This window comes from Suncus etruscus, chromosome 1 (genome assembly GCF_024139225.1).
Source record: "Suncus etruscus isolate mSunEtr1 chromosome 1, mSunEtr1.pri.cur, whole genome shotgun sequence".
Taxonomy (NCBI): Eukaryota; Metazoa; Chordata; class Mammalia; order Eulipotyphla; family Soricidae; genus Suncus; species Suncus etruscus.
The window spans coordinates 81,753,423-81,769,695 of NC_064848.1; the positions used below are offsets into that span (position 1 = coordinate 81,753,423).

At 42.4% G+C, this 16,273-nt stretch overlaps 1 protein-coding gene across 1 annotated transcript in view; it reads right to left on the reverse strand.

The window, feature by feature from the left end:
• PTPN3 (protein tyrosine phosphatase non-receptor type 3) overlaps positions 1–16,273 on the reverse strand; it is a 78,133-nt gene that overhangs the window by 5,482 nt on the left and 56,378 nt on the right. The window contains exons 19-21 of the mRNA XM_049784499.1: positions 5,036–5,126; positions 4,468–4,529; positions 281–427 (exon numbers count right to left, since the gene is read on the reverse strand). Of these exons, the coding sequence (XP_049640456.1) occupies positions 281–427; positions 4,468–4,529; positions 5,036–5,126 (300 nt within the window). The remainder of the gene's footprint in view (positions 1–280; positions 428–4,467; positions 4,530–5,035; positions 5,127–16,273) is intronic.

A 16,273-nucleotide genomic window follows, 5' to 3' on the forward strand; every position in this document is an offset into this window, starting at 1 on the left:
CAATGCCCAGTGTGGCCCAAAAACAAACAAACAAACAAACAAAAGAGAGTTTACTTTTGGGACTGCACTAATGGGTCTGAGTCTTGAAGAGAGTTGGGGTCATGTTGTCTGTCTATCTTCCTCAGCTCTTGGACAGTGGGGGAGTAGACTGGAGGGATTCTGAGTTTCCTGTCATTAGAAGTTTCTAGATCAGGCAGGGAGCTTGACTGAAGACACCACAGACCTCGGCCCACTGCACACATCACAGAATGCGTCAGAACTGGAAAATCAAGTCACATACCCGCCCTCGCTCTGTGAGTGTTGTCAACATGACGATGAGTGACAACTTCTGATCCCAGACAACTTGCCAGAACTGTGCACAGGTATGAGGCAGGGGTCCCTGAGCGGTGATGTACTTGTTTACCAGGTTGGCAGCAGCGATTTCCATCTGGAGGGAGAGCAACAAGGCATTAGTCTGCTACAATCACAGGGTCACAGGGTTCCAGTATCTGATATCAGACCAAAATGAGCTACTGACGGAGAGCAGCTAAGAAAAAAAAAAAATCAACAGGGGGCCATAGTGGTAGTAGAGCAGGGAAAGTGCTGGCCTTGCATGGGACCAACCAGAGTTCTATCCCTGACACCCACATGGTCCTGCTGAGCCACATCCCTGAGCAGAGACAGGAGTAAGCCCTGAACACCAACAGGCATGGCTTTAAACAAAACAATAAAACTATAATACCAAGCAGAAGAATCAGGGTTGTTTTCAGAAGCCCTCTAAAAGATGACTTGATAATAACATCAAGAATTCAGGTAGTGGGGCCGGTGAGGTGGCGCTAGAGGTAAGGTGTCTGCCTTGCAAGCGCTAGCCAAGGAAAGATCACGACAGCAGTTCGATCCCCCAGCATCCCATATACTCCCCCCAAGCCAGGGGCAATTTATGAACGCTTAGCCAGGAGTAACCCCTGAGCATAAAATGGGTGTGGCCCGAAAAACCAAAAAAAAAAAAAAATTTCAGATAGTATTTTCAGAATCTGGAAACAACCAGGTGCCTAACAACAGATAAATGGCTAAAGAAACTGTGGTACATCTATATAACAGAATACTATACAACTATTAGGAAAAATGAAGTCATGCAATTTGCTTATACATGGATGAACATGGAGATTATTATGCTGAGTGAAATGAGTCAGAGAGGGATAAACAGAATAATGTCACTTTTCTGTGGGATAAGGAAAATAAGACAGTGTGGGAATGATATACATACAGTGGGGGATGATATATACAATAGAGATGAAGACCAGGAGGACCAGTCCATCGTAAGTAGCTTGCCATGAAGAGTGGCGAGTGCAGTTAGAGTAGTGAAGGGTCTACTATAAAAGTGACATGCATGCCACTCCTTCATTAACAGTAGTGCAAACCAGTGTCCAATAATATGAGAGAGGGAGGGAGAGAAGAGAGGAGGGGGAGAGAGAGAGAGAAAGAGAGAGAGAGAGAGAGAGAGAGAGGTGACAGGGGAGGGTGGGTGGGAAGGAAGAGGGCACGGGCATCAGGGAAGGTGAGAGAGCAACTGTTGACATTGGTGGTGGGAAATGCACACTGGTGAAGGTTGTTGTAACTTGTGTGACTTTAACTCAATCATGAACAACTTTATCTGTAGAACAAAAACTAGTATAAATAACCTTATAACCACAGTGTTTTTTCAAATAAGTTAATACAGATAGTAAAGGTAAAACTTGGATACTCGTTAAGTAAAAATCAGAAGCAGGCCTCTAAGATCTCAGAAAAGATTATGTGTGTGTGTGTGTTTTTTTTTTTTTTTTTTTGGGGGGGGGGAAGGATTTGGGCCACATCTGTTGATACTCAGGGATTACTACTGGCTCTGTGCTCAGAAATTGCTCCTGGCTTGGGAGACCATACAAGACACCGGGGATCGAACCTAGGACCATCCTAGGTCAGCAGCATGCAAGGCAAATGGCCTACCACCCTGCTATTGCTCTCGCCCCTAAAATATACATGAAATTTGTTTTTTGGGGTCGTACCCAGTGGCACTCAGAGATGAGGCTCTGCTCTAGAAATTGCTCCTGGCAGGCTTGGGGGACCATATGGATGCCAGGAATTGAACCACCATCTATCCTGGATTGGTTACATGCAAAGCAAATGCCCTACTGCTGTGCTGTTTCTCCTGCCCCTTATGTGAGTTTTTATCTCAAAGAAACCTCAAATAAATTTTAGGGTAAAATAAAAATATAAATAAATAAATAAATAAATAATATAAATAAATAAAATCCAGGCTAGAGTGAGTGAGTATAGGGACAAGGTCTTTCTTTGCCTTGCATGCAGCCACCCCAGGTTGGATTCCAAGCATCCTATATGATCTACCGAGAATCGCCAGGAGTAATTCCTGTATGCAGAGCTAGGAGTAACTCCTGAATACTGCTAGGTGTGACTCAAAAAAAGCAAAAAACTAAATGAATAAAATCCATTTTAAAAATTGGCAAGATCAACAATGTATAATAATCCTCATGCCCAAGGCTTTTCTAGAATATTTGGGGGAGTGGAGAGGGTAAGAAGGACAATTTCCTAAACAACTCTCAGGAGGTAACGGAACTTTTGGGGACACTTGGCCAATTGGGACAAAGGGTTCACTTCTCGGGCCCTACAGTACTTGGGACCCAGTAGGGCCACCCTGGTGGTGGCTTGTGGGCCTCTAGGGTTACACTTCACCATATTGAGGCTAGTGATAAATGACATGCAAGGCATACTCAATCTATTTAGCTATTTTCTTGGCTTTTAATGCAGGCTTTTTTCCCCAAAGAAAACAGAATTTTTACATAAAGCACAAGACCACAGAGACTACTCATGTCACCACACCTGTTGTTCTTCGCCTTCTCTATGACTTCCAGTCTCTTACTATTGAGCTGAACAATCTCAGGGTTAAAATATTTTCAGTTGGGCCCGGAGAGATAGCACAGCGGCGTTTGCCTTGCAAGCAGCCGATCCAGGACCTAAGGTGGTTAGTTTGAATCCCGGCATCCCATATGGTCCCCCGTGCCTGCCAGGAGCTATTTCTCAGCAGACAGCCAGGAGTAACCCCTGAGCACCACTGGATGTGGCCCAAAAACCAAAAAAAAAATTTTTTTTTTTCAGTTTTTCTTAGTGTCCCTCAACCATCCTGCTCCGCTCTTCCCTTTCTCCTCTGGGCTTGAATCTTTTCCATGAAACACCAGCAAATACTGAATGAGCTTCAGAGGCATCCTATCATTCATGCATTCACTCTCAGGTGGGAATGGAGATAGAGGGTCAAACTCATGGTTTGGTTGGTTAGGTTAATGGTTTGTCCTGATTACCAAGAAGAGACTGGACTTTTCTAGCTGCCCATACATTATCACTGCGACATTGCTGACAGCAAGAATATTGATATAACATTGATACTGATGAGTTCCACAAGATAATGTCAGAATAATAAAATGGTTCAGAGCCATTCTATTTATTTATTTATTTATTTATTTATTTATTTATTGGGTTTTTGGGCCACACCCAGTGGAGCTCAGGGGCTACTCCTGATGTCTGCTCAGAAATAGCTCCTGGCAGGCATGGGGGACCATATGGGACACCAGGATTCGAACCAACCACCTTTGGTCCTGGATCGGCTGCTTGCAAGGCAAACACCGCTGTGCTATCTCTCCGGGCCCTCAGAGCCATTTTATTAGAGCAGCTCTTGATGTTTTGCAAACTTGAGCAGAGAAACCTTAGATCAAGTACTACCACACTCTGGCCTAGGAATAAAGTCAACCACCACCTTGCAAGCTAAGAGTGATTTTTTTTTTTTTTTTTTACTTTTTCACAATTTGTACTTTACATAATTAAGTACCTGAGGATATTATCTCTACTCTAATTTTGCCTCTTGGCTCACAAAAACCAAATTATTTACCCACCGGCCCCATTCAGAAAAATTGTGCTGATTCTGGATTTGAAAGAAGTAAATGGAGGTTGGGAGAGGCCCACAGGGCTGCTCAAGTTACATTTCTCAAAGCAAAAACAAATATTCTCTCCCCACAGCAGGTGCAATCATTCACCTTTCCTTATTGGGGTCAGTGCATAGGGTTTTTATTTTTTATTTAGGTGTAGAACTAGTAACATGTAAGTTGGGTGTGTATGCATGAGAAACAGAAAAAGTACCACACATAACTGTGGCGAAAGTAACAAGCATCAATGTGTGAGCAACCAAGGGCAGGAGGCAGATGGGTATTGGTACTGAGAAGTGAAATCTAGGTTTTCATGTCCCCTTCACTTAACTTTGTGACTTTCCAAATGACTGAAATTCCCTGCACCCAAGTGAAGGCAAGAGCTCTTGCAAAGGAGACAATCACACCTGCCCCTGAGAGCAGGAGACACTTTGTTTCCCCAAGCATTCCACATGCCACCATCGGCCTCCTTAGAGTAATGAATGAATGTACTTTCTGTGCAGCCAGACGCCTAACTTACATTCACATAGCTTGCATTGATATAGTCTTCGTTCCCCTGCAGCAATACCCGGGTGGTGTCATCTATGGGGAGAGGAGAGATTACCGATTAGTCCCAGCATTATTTTTTTTTTTTTTTTTTTTTTTTTTTTTTTTTTTTGGTTTTTGGGCCACACCCGGTGACGCTCAGGGGTTACTCCTGGCTATGCGCTCAGAAGTCGCTCCTGGCTTGGGGGACCATATGGGACGCCGGGGGGATCGAACCTCGGTCCGTCCTAGGCTAGCGCAGGCAAGGCAGGCACCTTACCTCTAGTGCCACCACCCGGCCCCCCAGCATTATTTTTATCATGCCAAGTAAACAAGAGTGGCGTTCCCAGCCCCGGCTGCAGCTTCAGCCTCATTAGCATAAACAGTATTCCCCCAACTGTTCAGTCTGAAACGGCTGCCATGAAGATGGTGGTGTTTACAGACAACTGAGAATGGTTCCAGAATTCCAGACAATCTGTTTTAAACAGGGGAAATATCTCCATGTATATGTGTGTGTGTTTGGGTGGGGGATGTGGGGAGCAGTGGTCACACCCAATACTCACAAGGCAGAACATCTTTATATCGATTTTTGTCCATATTTTGAGGCAGTTTTGCACATGTGATGGCCAAACCGGGTTTCTTTCTATAGAGTTGCTACATGACAAATAGAGAAGGCAAAGCCATTATTAAAGAATGTGAGACATACTTAACAGTAAAGTTTACCATCACAACACCCAGATCTTAAGTTACATGATAATGTATCATATAAGAAAAGACTGCAAGAAAAATTTCTAAAATTCTGTGAGAAACTGACTAGATTCTTCAGCACTGTATTTTTATTTTATTGTTAATTTCTTTCAATTTTTTTATTGTTTGGCTTTTGGGACACACCCGGCAGCGCTCAGGGGTTACTACTGGCTCAATGCTCAGAAATCAGTGCTGGCAGGCTCAGGAGACCATATGGGTTGCTCGGGATTGAAGCCAGATTGGTCGCATGCAAGGTAAAATGTCCTATCCATTGTGCTATTGCTCAATTTTTTCTTTATATATAAATATATATATATAGTATATATTCATTTTTAACATTTTGGGTCATATCCAGCGATGCTCAAGTATTACCTCTGTGCTCAGGGATTTCTTAGCAATGCCAGGAATCAGTTCACCAAGAGCAAGGCAAATGTCTCAACACACACACACACACACACACACACACACACACACACACACACACACACAGCAATGCCAAGAATCAGTTCACCAAGAGCAAGGCAAATGCCTCATATCACACACACACACACATACACAATCAGTTCATTCAAGAGCAAGGCAAATGCCTCATCTTAGCCTCTTCTACACACACACACACACACACAGACACACACACACAGACACACACACACACACACACACTCCTCCCCCTCCTTCTAAGCCTGCCAGCATAATAGGCCCAATTTTTATTTTGGTTGTTAAAGATTGGGGTCTGATGTTTTCATTATTGCTAATTCTGGCTTGAATATTTAGTTCTGCCCTTTCCTAATACTACAAATGCACCTGAGACCCTTGGGTCCCTATCCCCCATCCTTTCATATCCTCCACTCACTTCCTTTCCTTCTCCTCACTATACTCTAGGCAGGGGTCTCAAACTCAATTTACCTGGGGGCCGCAGGAGGCAAAGTCAGGGTGATCCTTGAGTGCAAAGTCAGCAGTAAGCCTTGAACACTGAACAACTAAAACAAAACAAAAAAAGATCCCTCTAGAGCAGGGCCACAAAATGTTGTACGGAGGGCCGTTTGCGGCCCGCGGAGTTTGAGACCCCTGCCTAGAGCCTAGAGTGTTCTCCACAACTCCTATTTAAACCACTGCATTTGTTCATTCAGTTGTGTGTGTGTGTGTGTGATCATTCTGTATTTATCCTTTTTTTTTTTTTTTGGTTTTTGGGCCACACCCCGTGACACTCAGGGGATTCTCCTGGCTATGTGCTCAGAAATTGCTTCTGTCGAGGGGGACCAAATGGGATGCTGGGGATCGAAACTAGGTCTGTCCTGGGTCAGCTGCATGCAAGGGAAATGACCTACCGCTGTGCTATCACTCCAGCCCCTATTTATCCTTCTTCTGGATTACTTCATTTAACATAAAATTTTTCAGTTCCATCCATGTTGCTGCAAATTGCAAGATTGTATCATTTTTACAGCTGTATATATGTATCACCTCTTCATGATCCAACTGCCTGTTGTTGGACATTATGCTTTATATTTTTAAAAATAAAAACTTGATTGAACCATAGTTAGCACTTTCATATTATGTTTTATGGAATTCAAATGCTCTGTAAGAAACAAGAATACCTTGGAAAAGTTTTAAGGTCAAAATGGGGCTGGAAGAGCCAGAGAAATAGTGAATTAGTAGGTAGTTTGCCATGCATTTGGCTGAACCAGGAGGAACCTGGTTCGATTCCTGGCAGCCCAAATGGTTCCCCAGCCTGCCAGGGGCAATTTCTAAGTGCAGAGCCAGGTGTGACCCCAAAAGCAATCAATCAATCAAGTTTAAAAACCAAACCAAACCAAAAATGAGGTTGGAATGATAGCAAAGTGCTTAGAGCACTTGCCTGGCAAGTGGTCAGCCCAGGTTCAATCCCTGTTATACCATATGATTCCGAGTACCACCAGGAATGCAGCACGAATAATTCAAGTGTAGCATGAGGAGAATTCCAGCAATTCCTGAGTGCAGCACAATGAATAACCTTTGAATATCGCTGGATATGGCCCAAATTAAAAAAACCAAACAAACACTCTTTTTAAAGGTCAAGGAAATTCAGGAATTACAAACCCATCTTATGTTCCATGAATCTTTTAAGACAAATCCTGTGGGGCACAAGGTCCTTTAATTCTAATTAGTTAATCTGGTCATAAAGAATCTTATATCTCATAAGAAGTGCTTGGGGAAAGATACCAAAATTTAAAACTAATTTTTTCCTTCTTATTTATAGTTTATTCTATATAGTTCTTGGTATCATTAAATAATCTCTATGTACAATTTTCACTGCCTCAATATGCTGTAGTTTTTCAGGAATTTACCTTTTATTCTCTTATTAGGCTGTTTTTGGTCTTAGAAATTCCTAAGAAAATAATTATGGCACCAAAATGTACACTTTAGTAGGAGTTTGAACATATTACAAGTTGCCCCTCAGGGATGTATGGCATTTGGTTTGTTTACCAAATTGCAGCAAACATCGTCATCAACCTCAAAGTCTTCCAAATGTGAACCAGGAGTCTGAACATTATTTTCACAAACTGTAATTCTTGGTTCACAAATTAGCCTTTCTTGGTCTGTTTTCTCTCTTAAGAGGTCCTCTTATTAACTGAACAGCACGGAAATTACCAGGAGAGAATTGGGATAGAGATTTTTGCTAATAATAAGTGGGTCATATCTTTACATTTCCCAATGTTTAGAACTTCCCACCTCTCCCTGAGCTCTGCTGCTGATTATCTTCTCAATTTCAATTCAGAACTATCAAGGCACCATTAAGTAATTCCTTAAATACCTGTGAACTTCAATGGAGTTTCTGAGCCCATAAAAAAAATAAATTAATTCATGATTTACTGGAGGTTTTGGTTTGGTTCTGGGACGAGGAAGATATCTGAGTCAGATTCTCCGCAATGATATTTATGATTAACTGCATAAAGATAAAACTCCAATTAAATAGCTAATATTCATAAAGCTAACCTGGAGGTAAAAACATTCTTTTTCCAAATAAAAGTGTAAATGTAATCAACTTTAACAATCTAGCAAAAAGGCATAGATGTAACAAGAGGCTTTAATTACATACACTAAGTATTTTAGCAGAAAAGTTCTATTGATAGAACTGTAAAAAAATATCTTAAAGAATTACAAAGCACTTTTTTTTGGGGGGGGCAGCCATATCCGGTGATGCTCAGGAGTAGTAATTCATGGCTCTGAGCTGAGAAATCACTCTTGGCAGGCTCTTGGGATCATTGGGATGCCAGGGATCAAACTTGGGTCAGATGCATGCAAGGCAATGCCCTACCCATTGTGCTACTGCTTTGGCCCTAGCACTCACATTTTTAAAAAAGTATCAATTATGGATTTTATCTGAAATAAATGCGGAAAGATACATGTTGAAAATATTTAGCAGAAATATTAGCAGAAATTTAGAAACAGCTTGAATATTCGTATAAGGAAAGTGGTAACTTAAATTATTACCACTAAGTACTGTGGAAGTCATAAAAAGATTATCTAAATATTTGATAGTGTCCGTTAATTACTAACTGAAAAATGCAAGTGGTCCAATTTTTATTCTTGATAACTGTATACACACATTTAGGTACATGTGGATGCAAAAAATATATAAAATAAAAATACATGTATTACACCCATGTGGATATTAAAAATAAAAAATATATAGCTTGTTGGGAACCAGAACAATAGTAGAGTGGTTAGGGCATTTGCCTTGAATGCAGCAGACTCTGGTTCGATCCCTGGGATCTCATATAGTCACCACAAAGCCTGCCAGGAGTAATCCATCCATCCATCCATCCATCCATCCATCCATCCATCCATCCATCCATCCATCCATCCATCCATCCATCCATCCATCTTCCTTCCTTCCTTCCTTCCTTCCTTCCTTCCTTCCTTCCTTCCTTCCTTCCTTCCTTCCTTCCTTCCTTCCTTCCTTCCTTCCTTCCTTCCTTCCTTCCTTCCTTCCTCCCTCCCTCCCTCCCTCCCTCCCTCCTTCCTTCCTTCTTTATTTTTGGGTCACACCCAGCAGCGCTTAGGGGTTGGTTATTCCAGGCTCTACACTCAGAGAAATCGCTCCTGGCAAGCTTGGGGACCATATGGGTTGCTGGGATTCAAGGCACCATCCTTCTGTATGCAAGGCAAACACCCTACCTCCATGCTATCTTGCCAGCCCTTCAGGAGTAATTTCTGAACACAGAGCCAGAAGTAACCCCTAAGCATCACCAAGTGTAGCCCAACCCCCCCAAATCTGAATATAAACCAATAACAAAAAAGTATCCACTTGAACACTGGAGCAAGCATGAAAGAACACACATTAAATTAATTCAAAATCATGTAACAAAGAGAAAGAAAGGAAAGGAGCAAAATGGGATGGCAATCATGTATCTATTAATTCTACTTGGCTACTGATTACTTGAATTGGTACAGGGTAAATTTTTAAAAATAAATCCAAATAACAAGTGAGGAAAATAGCTATGAGAAGAGAAATCTATTTCTAAAATTAAAGTGTACAAAAAGCCAGGAAAACAACTCAAAGCTGGAAATTTTTTTTGGGGGGGGGTGTCTTTAGAAAGTTGGATAGTGCATTCCTATTTGCATCTGCCTTCTGAGGGATAACATGGAATGTCAATGACTGAATGGTTTCAGCTCAAATCAAACGCTTATTAGTTTTCTGGAAGTGTGAAGCAAGAGAGGTTTTTCAAGTTCCTTTAATGGACTGATTCTTCTCCAGACCCAGAGAAGGGTGGTCCAGAATGGAAATGGACATGATAGAAGAATGCCTTTCTGGAAGGGTTGGGGGCAAGGGAAAATGTGTGAAGACTTTATTACTAAGGAGGTGAGGGGTGGGGGATGGCCCAAAGGGCTGGAATGCATGCAAAGCATTCAGTAGACCAAGACTCTATGGTCCCCAGCATCATCTGAAACTGTCCAAATAGAAAAAATTTACTAAAGGACTTCACAGCCGGAATTTGAGATAAGGGTTGTGCAAGAATGATACAACTAGAAAAAAATAGTTGTCTTTAGTGATTTGTGGGCAGAAGATGAGTGAGGCAGGCCAGTGTCCTCATCTCAGAACTCTTGGATTGTCCTAGAATTAAAGCCAATAAGAGGTGGACAGTCACAGGCACAGTGAGTTATAAAACCACTTCATTTTGTGGAAAACCATGACTTTTGGTGCTTTAAAATGTTTTGTTGTCACCCCAATGTAGTACTAAGAAACTAAGGTAAGTGATATTGAGACAGACTGAGCAGGTTAGGATCAGACAACTTTAAAACAGCTTCTGACCATCTGCTAGGGTCTTCAGAATAGCAGGACAAGAGTTTCCAAACTTGTGTTCAAACCAGAGAGTGTGCCAGAGAGTGGGCACCAGGATACCCTTGTATCCAAACTCATCCAACCAAGAGGAGAGTCTAGTCAGTCAGCCCCTGTGAGGAGGGAGCAGACACCACAGGGTGCTGGCAAAGGCCGCACAGCACTCAGCAATCCAGCTATGCAGTTGGTCTCCGGCAGGGCACACCTCACTGTGCACATAGGCCAGCATTATTTTTGGCACAAGTGGGAGCCTACAAAAACTAGTGTAGATGAGTAAAGGGACCTTCTGCTTAAAAGCTGGTGGGCAAACCATACTCCAAGAGGCAGCTGGGGTCCCACTCTTTGGTTAGAGGTGGTTTCTTGTACTGCTCTTTAGAAATACTAACGCCTTACTCATCTACATTGTGGCGTCCTCTTTGCTTTGTATCTGACTGAGTCAGATACCAAGGGGGACATGGAACCTTTCCCTTCCTTCCCATAAAAGTTTGCTAAGATACACTGACATACAGTGATTGGAGGAAATGTGCTACTTTTTTTTTACTATTACTGTTTTATGATTTATGGTGCCATGAATTGAACCTAGGGCATCATGAATGAGGCATGTGCTCTATCAGTAAATCAGATTTCACACTCCACTGTAGTGCTACTTTACTTTTCTGTGGGGTGCCATACCCAGCGGTACTCAGGGGTTACTTCTGGCCCAGTGCTCAGGAATCACTCCTGGCGAACTTGAGGGACCATATGAGATGCTGGGGATTAAACCTGGGTCAGCTGTGTGCAAGGCAAATGCTCTACCCACTGTTGGCACCCAGGGGTATTCCTGCAGAGTCCCTTTTAAATTAATCACAGAACAAGTCAGGATGTTTCTACCTTTAAAGCCCCCCCACAATACTTGATATATAAAAACTGAAGTGGCACATCACAGCTCACTTTCTGTAGTCCACACAAATTATATTTATATTTTCCTCAGAAAAATATAAAACTAGCTGAAAAAAAATTTTTGGGGGGTCACACCCAGCAGTGCTCAGGGATTACTCCTGGCTCTAGACTCAGAAATTGCTCCTGGCAGGCTCGGGGAGACCATATGGGATGCCGGGATTCAAATCACAGTCTTTCTGCGTCTAAGGCAAATGAAGTCCCATGAAAAAAATTTTTTTTAATGCTTTAGGGAAAGAAAATATTTGTGTTCCTATTCTCAGAAGAGAAGTAAGCAAAGCTACTAAAATTCATGGTTATACCAGGTTCCCAGCTGAAATCTCTAGGGCACCTTCAGGAACAAGCAAAGTCCCCACCATGCTGAAATCCCGGCAGCGGGATCCATGCTCCACAAGCACCAAGCTGATAACACTGGTGTTTGGGCTGAAAACTCTGGGATTTTCTTGGAGTGGGGGGCAGGCAGTCCCATCTCACCCTCTGTAACTCCAGAGGCCTCAAGAGACATATGTATGTCCCACAATCACCCTCATGTCAGCTCATCTGCTCAGATCCACAGATCCCCCACGTACTGGGGATCTGTATATGTTTCAATACTGACATCCTAGTAGGAATGTACAAATTAGATGTGAAATCAGCCTAGCAGTCTCCTAAGCTCAACAAACAAAACCAACAACAGAATGCTCAACTAGCAATAAACAGTTGCTTAATAAACCTTCAGAGGACGAATTAATGACACTTGTGAGATACAGCAATTATTACAAATTTATTTTTACTGTTTTTTTATAATTCCATGACCAGTTAGTTATAATAAGCTATATAAAAGAAATCATTTTGTGCCTGCCAAGCAAGGGGGCATGATTGGAGTTGGGTGGAAAGCTGGAGACAGTGGTGAGGGCGATGTTACACTGATCATGGGATTGGTGTTGAAACACTGAATGTCGAAAACAAGTGTATGATGAACTCTGTAAACCATGGAGTTTAAATAATTTTAAATTAAAAAGAAAAGATTTGTGTTCTAAAGTGTGTGCTAATTTTCTCATGTTAATTTAAACCTCTCATTAAGCCCAAATCAACTGTTATAATGATGAGAGGAACCAGTGGTTTACTTATTTCTGCACTAATGTTCCTTATAATGAGTGAAGCAGAAGCAAGAAGATTTCTGGTCTGGGTAAAGAGGGAGATTGCTTAAAAGGGAGGGGAATGAATATCCAGTCCTGCCTGGCCTTGGGAATAGAATTAGAGTGACTAGGCTAATTTATCAAAGGGGTTAGGGATGGGAGTTGCCATCAGTGTTTCTCATTTTCTATCAATCACATTCGAGAATTCTCCAAAGGGTTTTAATGATAATAGTCAACGATGAAGGAGTTGTCCTGAAGCCACCTGGTTATTGGATGAGAATGGATACAAGCAAGGAACTTCTGTCTGCATGGGGAATCTGGTTCTCCAGTCCAAGGTAAGTTAGTGTTGTCCTTATATCCAAGGTGACCATACCCAATGCACCAGAAACTTTTCCTTGCTTGGGGAAAGCATGTACAAAGCTACACGTGTGTGTGTGTATGTATATGTGTGTGTGTGTGTGTGTGTGTGTGTGTCTTAGGAAGGAGTTGAACTCAGGATTGAATTGCTGAATTCCTTGGAGGCTATGAGTTGTGATAATGGACCTGGCACATCGTGTAAACCCTAAGTGTGTTCCTTATCATGAGGCCTACAGGGATGTCCTCCTGTACTGAACACTATAGAGGGTCCAAGAGTTTAACACAAGAAACCAATGCTACCAATTCCCTACTATGAGCATCCCATCCAGCACAACTAATGACACACTTAGATTGGACACTGATCACGGCTGGGTTGAGTGCAAGGTAAAAGCTCTGCAACTGGACTAGACTTTCAGTACATGTTCGAATCCTCCCTCTGCCTCTGCCCCACTGGGTGAAAGTGGCAAGTTTCATTTCTTCCACCTAAGGAAGTATGACCGCCAGCATCCAAACAGACCAGCTCTATTTCATACAAGTGTTGTGAGAGGCAACTGGGAACATATGTGAAACAGGTGGCGTTTCCACGGTGCTACAAAAATACCCATTAAGTGTGACTTTATTACAGATGGGACCAAATGCTTTATGAAACACAATTGTAATTATTTCCCAGAAGCCATAGGAGGGCCAGGGAAATTCCCTAACTGAAGGAAAAAAAAAAGCTTTAAGCAAACTTGGCTAGAAAATAGTTTTCTCTCATCCAAGTTACTATGGCGCAGGCCCTAAGTGAGGTGAAGTGTGTGGCAGGGAACTACTATGGATACAGCAGCTTTTCCTGTCCCTGTCAAATGCACAGCTCCCCTCAATCAGCTCCCCTCCTGTTAGCGGCACTGGAGGAATAACAGGAGAACTAGACAGCCACATTTGATTTGGAAGTGAGACATCCCAGGAATCAAAACTTAGCACGATCTGATTTCCTGTGTGGACTCTGGCCTTGAGACTTAGAGCCTCACCTCTCCTATTCAGAAAAAGCAGCATGGCCACCTTTCATTGTGTGCTCAGCATGTTCCAGATCATATCATGGAAGACTAATTCTCATCTGATATCATATCATCTGACCAGCCCAATATGCAGATAGAGGTCAAAAGTGTGGAGACCCATGTCTGAAGTCATATGGAAGGTGTTAGGAGAGTCGGGATCAAGTCAGCTTTAGCTCCAGAGTCCCTCATACTTTTCTGAGCACTGAGATATCCTGCTCTTATCAGAAACCTCAAGGGAACACAATATTGTACAGGGGCTGGAGTTATAGCATAGTGGGTAGGGCATTTGTCTTGCAGAGAGCCAACTCGGACCGACTCATATGGTTCCCCCAAACCTGCTAGGAGCGATTTCTGAGTGCAGAGCCAGGACTAATCCCTGAGCATCATCAGTGTGGCTCAAAAAATAAAAACAAACAAAACAATAACAGCAGCAACAAAAACCCCCACTCCCAATACTGTGCTGGTATCAGAGATTAAGTAGTGGGTGGGTGGGGGCAGAGTGATAGCTCAGCGAAAAGACATTTGCCTTGCACACAATTGATCCAGGATGAATGCGGGTTTGATCCCTGGCATCCCATATGGTTCCCACCCCCCTCAGACAGGAGGGATTTCTGAGTGAACAGCCAGGAGTAACCCTGGAGCAAAACCGGATGTGCCCCCCCCCCAATCCTAGGAAATGTGCAGATGAAATAAAGTATGTACAAACTAAAATGTAACCCTGAGCATTATGCTCTGTATTTCTTAGACTACAGGCCAACTTAAATCCTAAAGAGTCTGGATGGAAGCAAGGACCAATGGTCCTGGTATGAATGTATCCCTCTTGTTCCTCCATTAGCTTGAGAAGAGCCTTAGCTTCCAACTGGGTTGGGCCCAGTTGAACAAACTCCTGGTTGATAACAGTAACATAGGAGATCAGAGTCGCTCTGATAAACCACCCAAAGAAAACATGGACGCATCTCTTGGTAGCATTTCCGAAATATAAATATAGTGACCATTGTTGAAGGAAGTCATACACTGGACTCGCTGAGACACTGAGCAGAGAGGAGTTTCTGGAATCCCACTGTCTCTTTCTGAGAGCCTACAGTGCCTCCAAGTGGGCAACCTGACCAAATGGAACCTGTTCCCTGGGTAATGGAAGTGCTTTCCTCCTGGAAGAATCTCCCAGTATTCCTGCTTACATTGGCATTAGTCCCACCATTCTGACTTTTATCAGGTATCACTCCAGAGGTTCCCCGTGACATACTCACCTTTGGTGGCTGCCCAATATCTGTTCTATTTTATGAAATTCTTGCCCTTAGTCTTTTTTTTTTTTTTTTGGTGGTTTTTGGGTCACACCTGGCAGTGCTCAGGGGTTATTCCTGGCTCCAGGCTCAGAAATTGCTCCTGGCAGGCACAGGGGACCATATGAGATGCCAGGATTTGAACTGATGACCTCCTGCATGAAAGGCAAACACCTTACCTCCATGCTATCTCTCCGGCCCCATTTTTTTTTTTCCCCATAGTCTTTAGGTACTTTTGGAATTTGAAACATCCAACCTTCTGCTCCACTCCCCCCATAACACTCTACAATATACTACAATTAGGTCATCAGCTTTGTGGGACCATTTAATGAGTGGTCTAATTATTCTAATTACTATATTATATTAATAAATCTAACTCTTTGAATCCAGAATTAGGTACACGGTGAGTTGCAAATACACACTAAATGAAGGAATCAATGGTTAAATGAATGAGCTGTAACCCAATGATTCCACAGTGCCTTTTTTCTTTCTCAACTCTTTTAATATTCCCCATAAATTTTTCTTGTTTCAAGTGCAGATAATGCTTCAAAACAAAGTTCTAAAGTGTTAAAATTATATTTTGATTACTAACATTTCTGCAACACAGGAGAACAATCTGTATATTTTACATTATTCCTGTTCTCTAAGCCTGATCTTATTTCTGTAATATATAAACTTGTTTTTTTAAAAAAATCTGTTACATATTATAAAGTTACTTAAAGTTTAAAATTTCTTGTTTTGGGGGCTGGAGCGGTGGCGCTAGAGGTAAGGCGTCTGCCTTACAAACGCTAGCTTAGGACGGACCTTGTTTTGATTTCCCGGCGTCCCATATGGTCCCCAAAATCAGGAGCAATTTCTGAGTGTATAGCCTGGAGTAACCCCTAAGCATCTACGGGAGTGCCCCCCCCCATGGGGGGGGTGAAGTAGGGTCAATTGAATTCCTGGGTTTTTTTTTTTAACTTCTACTGTTCTAGTACACATTCCTTTAACACTATTTTGTTACATT